The sequence below is a fragment of the Loxodonta africana genome, chromosome 22 (assembly GCF_030014295.1).
Source record: "Loxodonta africana isolate mLoxAfr1 chromosome 22, mLoxAfr1.hap2, whole genome shotgun sequence".
In the NCBI taxonomy this organism is placed as follows: domain Eukaryota; kingdom Metazoa; phylum Chordata; class Mammalia; order Proboscidea; family Elephantidae; genus Loxodonta; species Loxodonta africana.
Genome location: NC_087363.1, coordinates 15,064,640 through 15,084,013, shown reverse-complemented (window position 1 = coordinate 15,084,013; position 19,374 = coordinate 15,064,640). Strand labels below are relative to the sequence as shown.

At 41.8% G+C, this 19,374-nt stretch overlaps 2 protein-coding genes across 2 annotated transcripts in view; one reads left to right on the top strand and one right to left on the bottom strand.

Annotated features, from left to right (window-relative positions):
* The window catches only part of DNAH12 (dynein axonemal heavy chain 12), a 212,477-nt gene extending 202,718 nt beyond the window's left edge, over positions 1-9,759 (bottom strand). The window contains exon 1 of the mRNA XM_064274342.1: positions 129-9,759. The gene's annotated coding sequence lies outside the window, so the exon portion shown is untranslated. The remainder of the gene's footprint in view (positions 1-128) is intronic.
* PDE12 (phosphodiesterase 12) lies at positions 9,584-15,569 on the top strand. Its single transcript, XM_023547596.2, has 3 exons — positions 9,584-11,152; positions 12,463-12,541; positions 12,735-15,569. Exons 1-3 carry the CDS (start codon positions 9,839-9,841, stop codon positions 13,175-13,177), a joined length of 1,836 nt encoding a protein of 611 aa, XP_023403364.2. The 5' UTR covers positions 9,584-9,838; the 3' UTR covers positions 13,178-15,569.
* The last annotated feature ends 3,805 nt before the right edge of the window (positions 15,570-19,374 follow it).

Below are 19,374 nucleotides of genomic sequence, written 5' to 3'. Positions count from 1 at the left end.
AAGTCACAGTGATACCAACTGCATTTCCGGCGGGTGCCCACAGAATTTGGAGATTACCGCCTTGAACCAAATCGTAATGGCCTGCCCTGAGAAAGAGGAGAAGAGAAAAGTGGAGGACAAGAAAGTACCTGTCTGATTGTTTTTCACTACTTCCTGGCTGGGCAGAGGAGAGGGAAACGTTCAACCAGTTTCTTCTCTAGTGGGAAGAAGGAGGATAATGAGGGCTGAAAGCTCCGGAACCCCGTCAGCTCCCACGCAGCAGCTAGCTAAGAGCGGTAGCCACCGGGGAGAAACAAAGTCGTCGTCATGGAAACCGTCCCGCCCGCCAGCCCGCCGCAGCAGGGGTTGCTTGGAGAGGCCGTTGCTGAGCTGCAACAGAGCTGTCAAAACAGTAATTCATTCTCAAGTTAAGTGGAGAGTGGGTGAGCGAGATTTGTACCTAACAACCTTCCCTCGCTAGGGGTCCAGGGAATCAGGATCTTCAAATTCTGGAAAAGCAAGACTGGAAATCTGGATCCATTGGAAAACAGATTTAGCTCGTTCTCAGAGGCCAATCAAGTCTTCAAGCGTCCCCACTGTGACTTCCTGTAAATATTGTAACTGCTAAGCAATATAATTTCTTTTTTCTATATCTGATATTTGTTTAGACAGTACTTTTCCTTCAGGAAATCTTGGCAAAATCGAAGGGGTTTAAGGTGTAAACTTCTAAGTATGCTTGGAGAGAGAAAACGTGCTATTTGAGGCTGCACAACACATATTCCACCCAAACGCCAGAGCTGTTTTTGTTAGGTGCTGTTGAATCTGTTCCAACTCATAGCGACCCCATGTACAACAGAACAAAACACTGCCGAGTCCTGCACCATCTTCACAATCATTGCTATGTTTGAGCCCACCTTTGCAACCACTGTGTCAATCCATCTTGCTAAGGGTCTTCTTCTCTTTTGCTGACCCTTTACTTTACAAAGCATGATGTCCTTCTCCAGGGAGTGGTCCCTCCTGATAACATGTCCAAAGTATGTGTGCTTGTCTTAGGCTGGGTTCTCTAGAAGAGAAAACCAGTGAAATGTGTAGAGAGAGAGAGAAATTTATCTCAAAGAAATGGTTCACATGATTGTAGAGGCTAGCAAGTTCCAATTCCATGGGTCAGGCATCAGGCTGGATGTCCCTCCTGACTCACACAGCTGCAGGGGTGGACAAACCCAAAATCAGCAGGTCAGACAGCAGGCTACTGGCTTGTGGGCTGCAGAGACTGATGAATCCAAGATCGGCAGGTCAGATGGCAGGTGGCTGGCTCATAGGCTATGGAGGCCAACAAATCTCAAGATAGGCAGGCAATACAGCAGGCCACTGGCTCAAGTCCCAAGAACCAGAAGTCAGATGATGACGAGTTGAACGCAGAGTGCTATGCCAGAATGTCTCTCTCTCTATATATATATATTTATAGGATGCAGGCCACACCCCCAAGGAAACTCCCCTTACAAATGATTGGCTGATCAACTCAGTTCACATCATGGAGGATGACTACATCATTACATAACTGTCAAACCACTGAGAATCATGGCCCAGCCAAGTTGGCACACAACCTTAACAATCACAATACCCAAATAAAATTGAGGAATAAATCCTAGTAGGGTATTGATAGCATATTTATTCAACAAATATTTGAGCACCCCTTTGTGCCAGTCAAGAGCCCTGGTAGCACAGTTCTTAAGAGGCCAGCAGTTCAAATCCACCATCCACTCCTTGGAAACCCTATGGGGCAGTTCTCCTCTGTCCTATAGGGTTGCTATGAGTCAGAATCAACTCAACAGCAATGGGTTTGGGCTTTTTTTTTTTTGGTATATGCCAGTCACCATGTAAACAAAAAAAAAAAATTTTTTTAATGAAAGGGCAGCATACAGTATTGTATCTTGCATGTAGTGAATGCTCTCAAAAGGTCACTGAATGATTACGTGAATAAAACTTTCTGGCAGCTTGTAAAAGCAAGTAATCTTTCTGTGGAAAACAAAACACCTGTATGATGTTTTTTTGACGTATCAGTTTGGATACTAGGCTAAACTACAAAAACTGGAAGGAGAGCAGCACTCTTTTGCATCATACCTTCTCCCAATTTACCAAACACTAATCTAGGTGCTGGTTTTTTTTTTTTTTTTCTGGGAATCTAGGTGCTACTGTGAAGGATTTTGCGGATGTAATTAAAGTCCTGAGTCAGTTGGCTTTAAACTAGGGAGACTGTCCTGGGTAAGCCTGACTCAATTAGTGGAAGCTCTTTTAAAAAGAAAATTTAGGCATTCCCTGAGTCAGATTCCAAACAGCATCTGGGTCTACAATTGCTCTCCCCACTCTGGATCTTCCCTTCCTGACAGCCTGCCCTACAGACCTGGGATTTGCTTAACCAGTCCCCAGGAGTGCATAAGCAAATTCCTTGTAATAAACCCGTATCCGTCTATATGTTCTACTAGCTCTCCTCTGGTTGAACCTGACTGATGCAATGTATATCTTTTTTTTTTTTAAACAGCTTTATTGAGGTATAATTTACATACCATAAAATTCACCACCTGTAAGTATACAATTCAGTAATTTTTAGCAAATTTATAGTCATGGAACCATTAGTGTGATCCAGTGCTAAAACATTTCCATCACCACAGAAAGTTTCCTTGGGCCCATCTGCAGTCAACCCCTGCTCCTACTTCCAGCCCCAGGCAACCACTGATGTGCTATCAGCCTCTAAAGATTTCCAAGTTCTGAGAATTTCATATAAATGGAATCATACATTATATAGTCTTTTGTGGCTGGGTTCTTTCACTGACTGATAACCTAGTGGGTGTATAGTGGTTACCTCATTGGAGTCTTAATTTGCATTTCCCTAATGACTAAAGATGTTGAACATCTTTTCATGAGCTTATTGTTGTTTTTGTTAGGTTCCATCAAGTTGGTTCCGGCTCATAGCGACCCTATGTACTACAGAACAAAACACTTCCCAGTCCTTCGCCTTGCTCACAATCGTTTTGCTTAACCTATTGTTGCAGCCACTGAGTCAATCCATCTCATTGAGGGTCTCCTTCTTTTTCACTGACCCTGTATTCTACCAAGCTACCAAGCATGATGTCCTTCTCCAGGGTCTGATCCCTCCTGATAACATGTCGCCATCCTTGCTTCTAAGGAGCATTCTGGTTGTACTTCTTCAAAGACAGATTTGTTCGTTCTTTTGGCAGTTCCCAGTATATTTAATATTCTTCACCAACACCACAATTCAAAGGCATCAATTCTTCTTCAGTCTTCCTTATTCACTGTCCAGCTTTCACATGCATATGATGCCATTGAAAATGCCATGGCTTGGCCCACTTTTGTCTTCAAGGTGACATCTTTGCTCTTCAACACTTTGAAGAGGTCCTTTGCAGCAGACTTATCCAATGCAATGCGTCTTTTGATTTCTTGACTGCTGCTTCCATGGCTGTTGATTGTGGATCCAAGTAAAATGAAATCCTTGACAACTTCAATCTTTTCTCCATTTATCATGATGTTGCTCATTGGTCCAGTTGTGAGGATTGTTTTCTTTATGTTGAGGTGTAATCTATACTGAAGGCTGTGGTCTTTGATCTTCATCAGTGCTTCACATCCTCTTCACTTTCGGAAATCAAGGTTGTGTCATCTGCATAATGCAGGTTGTTAATGAGTCTTCCTCCAATCCTGATGCCCCATTCTTCTGCATAGACTTCAGCCTCTTGGATTGTCTGCTCAGCATACAAACAGGTATGGTGAAAGAATACAACCCTGATGCACGCCTTTCCTGACTTTAAATCACTCAGTATCCCCTTGTTCTGTTTGAACAACTGCCTATTGATTTATGCACAGGTTCCTCATGAGCACAATTAAGTGTTCTCAAGTTCCCATTTTTTGCAATGTTATCCATAATTTGTTATGATCCACAGAGTCGAATGCCTTTGATAGTCAATAAAACACAGGTAAACATCTTTCTGGTATTCTCTGCTTTCAGCCAGGATCCTGGTTCTATGTCCTCTTCTGAACCTGGCCTGAATTTCTGGCAGTTCCTTGTTGATATACTGAAGCAGACACTTCTGAATGATCTTCAGCAAAATTTTACTTGTGTGTGATATTAATAATATTGTTCAATAATTTCCACATTCAGTTGGATCACCTTTCTTGGGAATAGGCATAAATATGGATCTCTCCCAGTCAGTTGGTCAGGTAGCTGTCTTCCAAATCTCCTGGCATAGACAAGTGAGCGCTCCCAGCACTGCATCCATTTGTTGAAACATCTCAATTGATATTCCATCAATTCCTGGAGCTTTGTTTTTCTCCAATGCCCTTAGTGCAGCTTGGACTTCTTTCTTCAGTACCATCTATTCCCGATCATATACTACCTCCTGAAATGGTTGAATATCAACCAATTCTTTTTGGTATAATGACCCTGTGTATTCTTTCCATCTTCTTTTGATGCTTCTGGCATCCTTTAATATTTTCCCCATGGAGTCCTTCACTACTGAAACTCAAGGCTTGAATTTTTTCTTCAGTTCTTTCAGCTTGAGAAATGGCCAGCGTGTTCTTCCCTTTCCGTTTGCTATCTCCAGCTCTTTGCACGTGTCATTATAATACTTTACTTTGTCTTCTCAAGCCGCTGTTTGAAATCTTGTATTCAGTTCTTTCACGTCATCATTTCTTTCTTTTGCTTTAGCTATTCATCGTTCAAGAGCAAGTTTCAGAGTCTCTTCTGACATCGATTTTGGTCTTTTTTTTCTTTCCTGTCTTTTTAATGACCTTTCGTGTTCTTCATGTATGATGTCCTTGATGTCATTCTACAACTCATCTGGTCTTTATTCATCAGTGTTCAATGAGTCAAATCTATTCTTGAGACGGTCTTTAAATTCAGGTGGGATATACTCAAGGTCGTACTTTGGCTCTTGTCAACTTGTTCTGGTATTATTCAGTTTCAACTTGAACTTGCATATGAGCAATTGATGGTCTGTTCCACAGTTGACCCTGGCCTTGTTCTGACTGATGATATTGAGCTTTTCCATCGTCTTTCCACAGATGTAGTTGACTTGATTCCTGGGTATCCCATCTAGCGAGGTCCATGTGTATAGTTGCAGTTTATGTTGGTGAAAAAAGATATTTGCAATGAAGAAGTCATTAGTCTTGCAAAATTCTATCATGTGATCTCTCCAGCATCATTTCTATCACCACGGCCATATTTTCCAATTACTGACCCTTCTTCTTAGTTTCCAACTTTCTCATTCCAATCACCAGTAATTATCAATGCGTCCTGATTTCATGTTCAATCAATTTCAGACCACAGAAGCTGGTAAACATCTTCTATTTCTTCATCTGTGCCCTTAGTGGTTGGTGCATAAATTTGAATAATAGTCGTATTAACTGGTCTTCCTTGTAGGCGTATGGAAATTATCCTGACAGCCTTGTACTTCAGGATAGATCTTGAAATGTTCTTTTTGACAAGCAGTGCAATGCCATTCCTCTTCAAGTTGTCATTACTGGCATAGTAGACCATATGATTGTCCAATTCAAAATGACCAATACAGTCCATTTCAGCTCACTAATGCCTGTGAGTGGGTTGGTTTTTTTAATCCCTGGGGTATTGATGTTTACGTGTTCCGTTTCAATAATAATAATAAATGAGCTTATTACTCATTTATCTTCTTTTGATGACTATTCAAATCTTTTTTTGTCCCCTCATTGGATTATTTAACTTCTTATCATTGAGTTTAAGGATTCTTCATAAATTCTCGATACAAGTCCTTTTTCAGATAGATGATTTGCAAATACATATATACTCCCAGTCTGTAGCTTGCCTTTTCATTTTCTTAATGGTATCTCTTGAAGAGCACAAGTTTTTAATTTTGATAAGGTCCAATTTATTTTTTTCTTTTATGGAATATGCTTTTGAGCTTATTATCTATGAAAGGTAAGTCATGAAGATTTTCTCTTCTAAAACTTTTAGTTTAGGTCTATGACCCATTGAATTTTTGTACACGGTGTGAGGTATAGACCCAAGTTTTGGGGGTTTTTTTGCATATGAATATAAAATTGTTCCAGCATACTTGTTGGAAAGGTTATCCTTTCCCTACGGAATTGACCATTAATGTAAAGGTTTATTTCTGGACTCTCAGTTCTGTTCCATTGATCTGTGTGTCTACCTTTATACCAATACCACACTGTTTTCATTACTGTAGCTTTAGTAAGAGAAGCTATAGTTTGAAATTGGGTAATCTTAGTCATCCAACTTTGTTCTTCTTTTATAAAGTTTTGGCTATTCTGGGTTCTTAATTTAGAAACTGAGATTTTTTTTTTCCTCTCATTCATTGACTACTTCTCAGTCTCCTGTCATTTATTCAACAAATATGTATTCTATACCAGGACTTTTCTAAACACTGGAGATTCAGCAGTGAAGAAAACTGGTCAATCTCTTACCTTGTGGAATTTAAACACCTTTGTCTCCTTCACCTCTTCTCAACTTCTAAATGTTGGAGGGCCAAGGTTCAGTTCTCAGTGGCTACCTTTCTCTACCTCAGTATCTCCCTAAGGTATTTCATCCAATCTATATAACATGGCTCCCTGATCTAGGGGTCCCACTCTGGCCCTTATCTGGCTGTACTCCTATCCACAAGCTGAGCTGACCAAGAGGCCAAGGAGACATGTCTATAGAGCCATTGTGCCCCTCTCTAAGCCCAAGGCGTGGAGCTTAAACATGCAGGCTAGGTGTCCGCACGTATCCATATAAGACTCTCTCAAGGTACTGGAAGAAAGCGGGGGTGGAAGAAATAAGGGTGTGGTCAAGGATTAAGGACTAGCTCGCCTCATGATGCATGTTATGACTCAGAACTCAGACTACAATATTGTAAGATTCCATTTATATGAAATGTGCAGAATAGGCAAATCCAAAAAAGATGTAAAGTAGACTAGCAGTTGTCAGGGGGTGTATGGAGGTAGGAAAGGGGAGTGACTGTTAATGGGTATGGAGTTTCTTTTTGGAGTGATAAAAATGTTCTGGAATTATATAGTAGGAGGGTTGTACAGCTTTGTGAATATATGAAAAGCTACTGGATTGTACATTTTAAAGGAGTGAATTTTATATGTGAATTACATCTCAGTTTAGAAAAAAGAAATCAGGAAATAACTTGCAACAAAAAAAAGATGAACCTTGAAGGCATTACGCTAAGTGAAATCAGTCGGACACAAAAGGACAAACGTTGTTCGATCCCACTTATATGAAAATACCTAAAATAGGCAAACGCAAAGGGATAGAAGTTTACTAGTGGTATGGCCAGGGACTGTGGGGAGGAGGAAATGGAGGGTTATTGCTGAAGGGGTACTGAGTTTCTGTTTGGGGTGATGAAAAAATTCTGGAAATAGTGGTGATGGCTGTACCACATAGTAAATTAATTAATATCACTGAATCTTACACTTAAAAATGGTTAAAGTGGCAAATTTTGTTATACATATTTTAGCGCAATAAAATCTTAAAAAAATTTTTAATTAAAAAAATTATAAATGCTCTTCTGGGTTAAGGCTCTATGAAAATTTAAAAACAATAAAAATTATACAGAGGCCAATGAGCATTAGACTGTTAAACAACCTTTCTTCGCCGTAATTAAACAACTAAATATTTTTATTTTTTCCTTTTCAATTGAAAATTTCACCATAAATACATGCAAAACAACAACTCCAATGGCTTCTTTTTACTTAAAAGAAAATCCAGAACTACATACCAAGGCCTAGCTGTGCCACAGGATCTAGTGGCTGCCTGTCTTTCCTACCTCCCACTTCCCTGGGCTCGCTGCGTTCCACGCACACTGGACTGCTTTCTGTTCTACAAACAAACCGAGTTCATTTATGCTTCAAGGCCTCCAACAGAAATAGGGTTACCAGATAAAATTCAGGATGCCCAGTTAAAATTTGAACTTCAGAAGAACAAGGAAATATTTTTTAGAATTAAGTATGTCCCATTATTTCTTGTTTATCTGAAATTCGACTTTAACTGGGCGTCCTCTATTTAAGGAGCCCTGGCTATGAGTTGGAAACCCGGGTGGTGTAGTGGTTAACAGCTACGGCTGCTAACCAAAAGGCCGGCAGTTCAAATCCACCAGGTGCTCCTTGGAAACCATATGGGGCAGTTCTACTCTGTCCTATAGGGTTGCTATGAGTCAGAATGGACTTGGTGGCAACGGGTTTGGCTTTTGGTTTTGGCTATGAGTCGTAATCGACTCCACAGCGATGGGTTTGGCTTTTGGTTTTGGCTATGATTCAGAATTGACTCCATGGCAATAGGTTTGGTTTTTTTGTTTTTGTGGCACAATGGTTAAACTGCTCAGCTGCTAACCAAAAGCTCAGCAGTTCGAACCCACCAGCTGCTTCACAGGAGAAGATGTGGCAGTCTGCTTCTGTAAAGATTTACAGCATTGGAAACCCTATTAGGCAGTTCTACTTCATTCTATAGGGTCACTATGAGTAGGAATCGACTTGATGGCAACAGGTTTTGGAGTTTTTTTGTTCTGTATTTTTGTTAAATCTGGTAACTCTAAATTTAAAAAGTTCTCCTATCTCCTCAAGGGGCCCTGGTGGCACAGTGATTAAGAGCTCGGCTGCTATTCAAAAGGTGGGCAGTTCAAATCAACCTGCCGCTCCTTGGAAACTATGTAGTAGCTCTACTCTGTCCTATATAGGGTCGCTGTGAGTGGGAACCAGCTCCAGAGCAGTGGGTTATCTCCTTAAGGTCTCTGGGTGGCGAAAACGGTTGTCACTGACTACTAACCCAAAGTGGGACGGTTGAACCCACCCAGTTGTGCGGTGAAAGAAAGGCCTGGCTATCTGCTGTCATATATATTACAGCCAAGAAAATCCTATGGAGTTCAGTTCTAATCTTTCACACTTGGGGTCTCCATGAGTCGGAATCTGCTCCTGACAACGGGTTTGGCTATTTGGTTCCTATCTCTTTACCAATTAAAAAGGCGCAGCTTTTTGCGATTTGTCGTTACTTTTTGTTTCTGTTAATTTACTAGCTGGGTGACCTTGCGCAGACAACTTAATCTCTCTGAACCTCGTATCTTGAAGAGTTGGATAAGGGGAGCTACTTCAGAAAATCTGTAAGGTTCATATGTGATACTATGCGTAGAGTTCTTGGTATATTCAGCGCTCAGTAAATTGGAATTATTATGTATTGTTTGCTGTTATTAGCTACCACAAAGGCTCAGCTCGGCATGAGGGAGCTGGCCCGACCTGACGCGACTCCACCACACCTCGGAAAAAGGCGAGCTAGGTGTGCAGCGCAGTGGAGAGGACTTGAGCGACACTTTCCCACGTTCCCAGCCAGGCTGGCAATGCCGGCAGAGCTCCCGACGCCCTCTTGCACTCCAGCCCACAGCCGCGCTAGAACACCGCACGGCGACTTCAGTTCCTGCGAGGCCCCACCTTCCTCAGCGCCGGCGGAACCGCTACACCGCCCCAACCACTTCCGGTTTGGCCGCCTTCACGCCTGCATCCGGACTGCACTTTCGACAAAACTGCGGAGCCTAATATTTTTCTCTGAAACCTCTAAATTCTCTTAATTTTTTCCTGATTCTAACTATTATTGGGGATAAAAATTAAGCTGAGAGAAATTCGAGATAGGTGGGGGTATGGAAAAGAGGAACAGGCGAGCGGGTCTGGCGAAAGTGCGCTGCAGGAGCATCGCGCACTCTCTGCTTGGCGACCGGAAGTCGCAGGGACTGAATGGGTCTCGGAGCAGGCGAGTGCAGCTTCTCTGCGGTTGACGCTCTGGCACCGTTTGGCCGCCGGTCTCGTCAGCTTCTTGACCGACAGGTTCATGTGGAGACTCCCAGGCGCCCGCTCCGCGCTTCGTGGGGTTCGGACGGCGGTGGAGCGGCGCGGCCGGGCCGAGTCGGTGACTGAGGCAGTGGCACGAGCTATGGAGCGCGCGGTAGTGCGCTGCGTACCTTCGGAGCCCAAGCTGAGTTTGTCGTTCGCGCTGGCCGACGGCAGCCACAAGAATATGCAGCGAGACCAGAGCGAGCCGCTGGGTCGGGTCCTTAGCCGGATCGCCACCAACGCCCTCAAGGGCCATGCCAAGGCCGTCGCCGCCAAGAAGAGCAGGAAGAACCGGCCGAACGCGAGCGGCGGCGCGGCCGGTGCAGGGCCTGGTCCTGGGCCCGAGCCGGCCGCGCCCTGCGAACCGGTGGTGAAGCTGTACTACCGAGAGGAGGCGGTGGCCGAGGACGTGCTCAACGTGGATGCCTGGCAGGACGGCGCGGTGCTGCAGATCGGCGATGTCAAGTACAAGGTGGAGCGCAACCCACCCGCCTTCACCGAGCTGCAGTTGCCGCGCTACATCATGGCCGGCTTCCCCGTGTGCCCCAAGCTCAGCGTCGAATTTGGGGATCCCGCCAGCTGCCTCTTCCGCTGGTACAGGGAAGCCAAGCCAGGAGCCACCGAGCCTGAGGGCGAGGGCCCCTCGTCGTTACCCCCCTCCTCGTCCTCCCCTACCTGGACAGAGACGGGTGTGAACGAGCGCGTCTACACCCCGTCCAATGCCGACATCGGGCTACGGCTCAAGTTTCATTGCACCCCGGGCAATGGTCAGCGCTTCGGGCCAAGCCGGGAGCTGGAAAGTGTGTGCCCGGTGGAGGCTGGGCCCGGCACCTGCACCTTTGACCACCGGCATCTCTACACCAAGAAGGTGACGGACGGCTCTCTCATCCGAACCGTCTCCTACAACCTCCTGGCCGACACCTACGCCCAGACTGAATTCTCACGGACGGTCCTGTACCCGTACTGTGCCCCCTACGCCCTGGAGCTCGACTACCGCCAGAACCTCATCCAGAAGGAGCTCACAGGCTATAACGCCGACCTCATCTGCTTGCAGGAGGTGGACCGCGCGGTCTTCTCCGACAGCTTGGTGCCCGCCCTCGAGGCCTTCGGGCTGGAGGGCGTGTTTCGAATCAAGCAGCACGAAGGTCTGGCCACCTTCTACCGAAAGTCCAAGTTCAGCCTTCTTAGCCAACATGACATTTCTTTCCACGAAGCCTTGGAGTCCGACCCACTTCACAAAGAACTGCTAGAGAAACTAGTTTTATACCCAGCAGCGCAGGAAAGGGTGTTCCAGAGGTCTTCTGTCCTGCAGGTAATGTAGCTGCGCCTGGTTCTGCACATACCCGTCCGTTTTTAGGGGCCTGGAAGGCAGGGGGGTTAGAACTGAGATGAAACGATCCAGATTTTATTGGAAGGTGTTCACGCTTGGATCTCCAGCACAGCCCCTGGCTTTCATTCATTCAGCAGATATTTATTGAGCACCTCCAGTGTGCCAGGCAGGCTGAAGGTTGCCGTTAACAGGACAAACAGGGACTTTCATAGTGCTTACAGTCTAGTGGGAGAAAACCAAAACCAAAACCAAACCCACTGCCGTGGAGTCGATTCCGACTCATAGTGACCCTATAGGTCAGAGTAGAACTGCCCCATAGAGTTTCCAAGGAGCTCCTGGTGGATTCAAGGTGCCGACCTCTTGGTTGGCAGCAGTAGCTCTTAACCACTACGCCACCCAGGGTTTCCACTAGCAGGACAGGCAGATACTAACTAAATATAAGAAAATAGTAATAACTAATACTGTCTTTCTGTTTGCCAGGCACTGTTCTGACGCATTTTAGAGTGCTTGACTTTAAATGCCTTGTCAAGTTTCATGAAGTGCTCCATAAATTTAGTTATTCTTTATGATTGTCTCATTTAATCTTCATGGTAATCGAGGAAACAGTCAAGTTTACTTAACCGAGTTTATACAAGTGTGGAGCCAGGATTCTCCCCCAACTCAGTTATATATGCCATGATCACCGGGCAGAATGTTAGCTGCTACTCAGTTTAAGGCTATCTCAGTTTTTAAAACGTATTAATTGGTGTGTTTGCCCAGTGTCTTTAGGTAATTGATTTTGTGCATAGTAATAGTATAGCTGCCATTTTTCTGAGTACCTATTGTGTTTCACGTTCCTCCAGTTAGCTCATTTAATTGAATCTACAGGACCACCCCCTATGTGGGGGCTGGTGTTGTCTCTTCTTACCTATGATGAAGGTGGCTTAGAGAATGTAAATGTCTCTCCCCAAGTCACACTGTTGTAAATGGTAGAGTGGATATTTAAACCTAAGTGTGCCTGACTCCAAAGCCTGCTCTTAACCACGAGAACTGCCTCCATCCTTAGTTTTGTCTAAAATTTATTCTTTTCGGACTAGCTTTTATGTTTTGGACTGTTACTAAAATATGTCATGCCGAGTTCTATTCATGTGTGCACTTAAGCTTATATAGCAGAAATCGTATTTCATAACTGCTGTCTTACACCATCAGTAAAGATACAGAATAAAATGTCAGTTCATCATACAGTCTTGAATAAAAAGCATTCGGGAGATTGGCAGACACCAAATGAACTCTTGGCACTTTGTTTATTTTAGGTTTTAGTTCTTCAGTCTACAAATGACTCTTCTAAAAAGATTTGTGTCGCTAATACCCATCTCTACTGGCATCCAAAAGGTACGTTTTATTTGGTTTTACAAATGACTTAAACACGGTGACTTAAATTAAGGTTGGTAAAGCTGTTTTACACAAATGTGTATCTTAAATGTCCCGCAGATACTGTAGTTTGTAAGTTTTTTTTTTTTCTTTTCTTTTTTACTTAAAGACAACTTTAAAAAAGTACTTCCATTTATGTCTTTTATATTCCTAGGTGGGTACATCCGTCTCATTCAGATGGCAGTAGCCTTGGCTCACATTAGACATGTCTCATGTGACCTCTATCCTGGCATACCAGTTATATTCTGTGGGGACTTTAACAGTACGCCATCAACAGGAATGTATCATTTTGTCATCAGTGGCAGCATTCCAGAGGAACATGAAGACTGGGCTTCCAATGGGGAAGAGGAAAGATGCAACATGTCTCTGACCCATTTCTTCAAACTGAAAAGTGCGTGTGGTGAACCTGCTTACACAAATTACGTTGGTGGCTTTCATGGATGTCTGGATTATATTTTCATTGACTTAAATGCTTTAGATGTTGAACAGGTGATTCCATTGCCTAGTCATGAAGAAGTTACCACCCACCAGGCCTTACCTAGTGTTTCACATCCCTCTGATCACATAGCACTTGTGTGTGATTTAAAATGGAAATAGATGTGTTTAATGAAACTTGTCTTAAGTCTGAAAAGGAAGTTAGTTACTTTAGTGGAAGAATTTAATATGAATCAGAGCTTAAATGTAACCTCCAAAGAGGGAAACTAGAAACCAAGGTAAAGTGTTCATACCCTGTTAGTTATGTTACAGATGTCTTCATTATATGACTATTCATAATGTTTGCATAATACAGTTTCTCTGCCCCTTCACCCCCCCTTTTTTCCCCTGCACTTGAAGGAGAAAATGTATTTATGGCTGGCAGGAAGATAATTGAATTATTGCATACATTTTTATCAGTGGTTTTTTTTTTTTTTTAAAAGGCAGTAATTAAGAGTTTTAATACACTATATGAATGATTCTATAATTTTTCTATCATAACAAACATTTCAAGTTGAATGATGTTTATATAATTAGGAAGAAAACCCTAAGGTAAGGTGAGAGGCCCAGGTTCTGACACAGGGAGGGAATAACATGAGGGTCTACCTCTACCTCAATTTGGTTAGTAGTTTAGTACAATTTCACTTTTCAGTTTTAAGCTTTAACAAAGATTAAAATACACCACAACCAATTGTCATTGCTTCTCATCCTTCATTTTTCAGTCAACAGATATTTTCAGTCTCTTACTCTAGATTTGAGTTTTTTTGTGTATGGTGCAAATGGACTTAGCTACAGCCTCATTCTTACTGCAGCTGATTTTAATTTTTAGGATGGGAGCACAATTTAGTATTCAGAGTGAACAGCAACATACTCAACTTGATCCCATTGTCTTTAATTACTCTTGCCCTGAAAAATGTTCATAAATCAATAGGGTATTTGACCATATGATGTTAGAGATCACACAGCACAATGTATTACGAGAAACTGTGTACTGACAGGGCTTGAACTTTTAGATGAACCACTGAGCTGCTATGCTAGAAGTATTTTCAAAATTGTGTTTTTATAAATAGAAGAAATGGGAGTAGCAGGACTTTTGGCATCTCTGGAAAAAAAAAAACTTTTTATAGACTTGAACATTATAGTTTGAGTTACAGGAAAACACTGTATATATAATTTATATTGTAAAAAGATTTTAAATATGAAGCCAAATGCATTTTACAGTTAGAAATTACAAAAGGTTGTAGAGGTTAGTGTCTGACCTAAAATGGTGACTAAAGCTTTACTCACTTGGTTATCACTCTATTTGTAATGCTTCAGCTGTTGCCTTTTTTGATGTTCAGGATAACTGTACTGTTATCTCGTATTCCTTCATTTAATTTCTAGCTTAGGTAATAAAAGCCCATCCACCTCAAGAAGAGTTCTTGATTTTCCAGTCATTAAGCCCTGTTCCAAATTCTTTCAGCTCTGAGCCCAATATCATAAGAACATTCCTCTTTTGATAAAAGTAGCTTTCATATTCTGCTCACTATCCATCGTAAAGTCTTCAGTAAGTCTGAGAATGAAGATTTTTTTTACCTGCACTGCAGATGAAACCTTGAAGTCCTTAAAGGACTTTCAGGGGAAAAATTAAGGTAGCAGTTTCTTGGGATCTTGTTTAGAAAAAGCTGTAATTGAAAAACTGATGCTGTCGAATTGTGCCTTCCTAAATAACATTTTGGGAAGCATTTTAACATTGATTGATAAATACAAAAATGATGTATTAAAGCCAGAATTTGATTTTTTTTTTTTTTTTTCGCAAAATACGTATTTTTCACTTTATTTTTGGTCCACTTTCAAACAGCTCACAGGACCTTTGAAAACCTGTAAGAAGACCAGCAAAAAGTTGAGAGACATTTTGAAAGAAAAACTTATGATGTAATTGTTCATGCCCGTGAGGAAGGCTACTTGTCCTGTATTGACACCATGACTAGCTAGACTGAACTCTTAGCAAACATTCCCTGCCCTGAATTTTATATTTGCTGACCAAATAGTATTATCAGATTGTAGGCAGGCATGGCAGGATGCTAGGTTATAGGATGTTATTTAAACACACAAACAAACCTTTGCTGTCAATTTGATTCCGACTCATAGCGACCCTATGAGACACAGTAGAACTGCCCCATAGGGTTTCCAAAGAGCATCTGGTGAGTTCAAACTGCCAACCATTTGGTTGGCGGCTGAGCTCTTAACCACTGCACCACCAGGGCTCCAGGATGTTATTACGAAGTGCTGTATACTGTCTGGTCACATCTCCAATAGAATGGTTGGAGTCCTAAGATAGGGATCGCTAAGACTGTATAAATAAAAAATAGCATACCAAAACTTCCTTGTGCTCATTAATTAGAATAGAGTGTTAACCCAGGAATGTTTAAAGTATTTAAAGCCATCTTTGTGATTGGATTTTTCTGTTACATTTGGATTTTAATACAGCTTTAATAAAATATGGGAAGTCTAGCAACTTTCCTGGTGAACCCCATTTTATGTCATAAATTCTTGCTCTAGGAATTAACATTCCAAAAATTTATATGATTGATTATAAATGGCTGAGTATTCTAGACATTTATTCTGTTAAACTGAACTTTTGTGTGCAATTGTCGTTACAGCAAACTTGTACGCTGATAGTTCATAATTCATTAACAAATCATTTCTGGCTAAGAGGTTAATGTTTTTAAAAATTAAATACTAAAATCAGTTTTTTTCAAATTTCCAAGAATTTCACTGGGTGACTCTTCTGAGAGAACTAAGGTATGACCTCTTCAGAATATGCTGGTTTCTGTCTGGAGGTAGGTCTCTGAGGAATATAATACAAGAGAGAAGGTCCAAAGAAGGCCACTGTGGGAGATTTCCCAGTGGAAAATGACACATTCCGAGCTCATATTCTCCACAGTGATGTGCAGACAGAGGTTCCCTAAGAACTCGTTTGGGATGACTCTGAAGCCATTAAAGATAGAAGTCTGCACTGTTAGTTTGTCGCAAGACCCACGTGAAAGCTCAATAGGGAGAGTCCTCTGTTATGAGGTAGTACAGACTTTAATATTGAAGGTATTAGTGCTATGTTAACGTGGGCGATGATTGAGCGCTGGTTTCAGAATAACATTCTGAGATGACAATACCAATGCATGTTTTTGTAATTGAGGTAACAGTAACATAACCATTTGAAAGCGTACAGTTCCATGGCATGTAGTACATCAGTGATGTGCAATGATCACCTCTCCCGAGGTCCAGAATGTTTTCATCACCCTGAAAGGAAACCCTGGACCCGTTAAGCAGTCACTCTCCATTTCTTCCTTTCCCCAGCCTGTGGCAAACACTAGTCTCCTTTCTGTTTCTATAAATTTGCCTATTCTGGATATTTTGTATAAATGGAATCATGCAATATTTGACCATTTTTTTCTCATTTCATTTAGCATGTTTTTGAGGTTCATCCATATTGTTGCCTGTATTAGTACTTCATTCCTGTTTATGGTTCGATAACATTCCATTGTGTGTGTGTATATATATATATATATACACACACCACATTTTGTTTCTCCAACTGGACATTTAAGTTGTTTTGTCCTTTTGGCTATTGCTAGTAGTGCTGCGATGAACATTGGTGTACCAGTATCTGTTTGAGTCCCTGTTGTCAGTTCTTTAGGGCGTATAGCTAGGAGTGGAATTGCTGGGTCGTACCGTAATCCTGTTCAACTTTGTGAGGAACAGCCGAACTGTTTCCTGCAGCAGCTGTTACCACCTTACATTCCCATCAGGAGCGTATGAGGGTTTCAGTGCGTCCACACCCTCACCAAACTTGTTTGCCATTTGTTTTTATTATATCCATCCCAGTGTGTGTGAAACAGTCTCTCTCTCAATGCATTTTTAATTTGTGTGGTCTGAGCTGTTGCTGCCATGAACCAGATTATTCACAGTGGGTTACCAACCTCTTTTTTTTTTTTTTCCAAAGAGCCAATTTTAAGCAATTTATACTTCTTACAAGGTTGTGTCAAGTTGGAAAGGTCAGTCCCATTGCTTCTTTTGAAGAGATTTGGGAAGAAAAAAGTTCCAAAAAATAAATTTGAAAGAAAACAAAGCCTAAACTAAGAACAACAAAAAAAGTTCATTTTAAATATGTGAGTCTAGTTCAGTGATTTGTTTCAGAAAATGAACTTGCTTACTTATGTTGGCTTTGCTCCACTCTTACCTACAACTTTTTAAATCCCAATTTGGGTACACAGTAGCAGATAGCAAGAATGTCTAGAGACTAATTCCTGAGAAACTGAGGTGGCTGTGGCTGAATATAACTTATCAAGTTATAATGCGTAATCATAAAAACTCTCCTTAAAAAAAAAAAAATGTTGAAAAGAAAACCCTACTTTCAAGGTAATAATTAAAAATCATTTATTTTTGGAATGTAAATTGGTACAACCACTTTGCAAATCGATTTGACGCTTCCTTAATAAGCTAGAAATACAAGTACCATATGATCCAGCAATCCCACTCCTTGGAATATATCCTAGAGAAATAAGAGCCTTTACACAAACAGATATGTGCACACCCATGTTCACTGCAGCACTGTTCACAATAGCAAAAAGATGGAAGCAACCAAGATGCCCATCAATGGATAAACGGATAAATAAATTATGGTATATTCACACAATGGAATACTATGCATCAATAAACAACAGTGAGGAATCTGTGAAACATTTCATAACATGGAGGAACCTGGAAGGCATTATGCTGAGTGAAATTAGTCAGTTGCAAAAGGACAAATTTGTATAAGACCACCATTATAAGAACTCGAGAAATAGTTTAAACAGAGAAGAAAATATTCTTTGATGGTTACGAGAGGGGAGGGATGGAGGGTGGGAGAGGGGCATTCACTAATTAGATAGTAGATAAGACCTACTTTAGGTGAAGGGAAAGACAACACACAATAAGGAGAGGTCAGCACAACTGGACTAAACCAAAAGCAAAGAAGTTTCCTGAATAAACTGAATGCTTCGAAGGACAGCGTAGCAGGGGTCTGGGGACCATGGTTTCAGGGGACATCTAAGTCAATTGGTATAATAAAATCTATCAAGAAAACATTCTGCACCCCACTTTGAACAGTGGCATCTGGGGTCTTAAACGTTAGCAAGTGGCCATCTAAGATGCATCAACTGGTCCCAACCCACCTGGACCAAAGGAGAACGAAGAACACCAAGGACACAAGGTAATTACCAGCCCCCAAAACAGAAAGGGCCACATAAACCAGAGACTACATCATCCTGAGACCAGAAGATGGTGCCTGGCTACAACCGATGACTGCCCTGACAGGGACACAACAGAGAACCCCTGAGGGAGCAGAAGAGCAGTGGGATACAGACCCCAAATTCTCGTAAAAAGACCAGACTTAATGGTCTGAGGATAGAAGGACCCTGGTGGTCATGGCCCCGACCTTCTGTTGGACCAGGAAAGGAACCATTCCCAAAGCTGACTCTTCAGACAGGGATTGGACTGGACAATGGGCTGGAGAGGGATGCTGGTGAGGAGTGAGCTTCTTGGATCAGGTGGACACTTGAGACTATGTTGGCATCTCCTCCCTGGAGGAGAGAGGGTAGAGGGGGTTAGAAGCTGATGAAATGGGCATGAAAGGAGAGTGGAGGAAGGGAACGGGCTGTCTCACCTAGGGGGAGAGCAATTAGGAGTATGTAGCAAGGTGTATGTAAGTTCTTGTGTGAGAGACTGACGATTTATAAACTTTCACTTAAAGCACAATAAAAAAATTTTTTAATTTATTTTTAAAATGAGCTAATACACTAAATATTATAAGAATTTATTACAAGTTTGCCCTCTTCATAGTGTATTCAATCACATTGAAGCCCGATGCTAAAATTTACATTTTATATCTAAATGAAAAAAATCTCTAAATTGTAGACCTTAAAAATAATAAATCAGTTCAGTTGGCTGATGCACCAGTATAACTAATGACTGCCACCTGACTCCAGTGTCCTTTAACCCACAAATTATCTACTAGGCATCCCTAGAACAGCTGCCTTAATTATTCTTTGGCTGAGTCCAGACCTGCAGCTTTGGAAGTGGCATTGCTTTCGCTATTAATTTCTCACAGGAAAATCTTTTAGTTACTAGAATATCACCATTTAAGCTTTTTATATGGTTTGTGGAAATCGTTTTAAGACCAAGGGATGTTTGTCTAAAAGCAATACAGAAACAAGAGTAGCAATGTAACCTCCCGGTAGTTAGGCGCCTGAATATTGGTCACACCGTATACCGTAGAGGAAACTGATCAAGAATAACTTAAA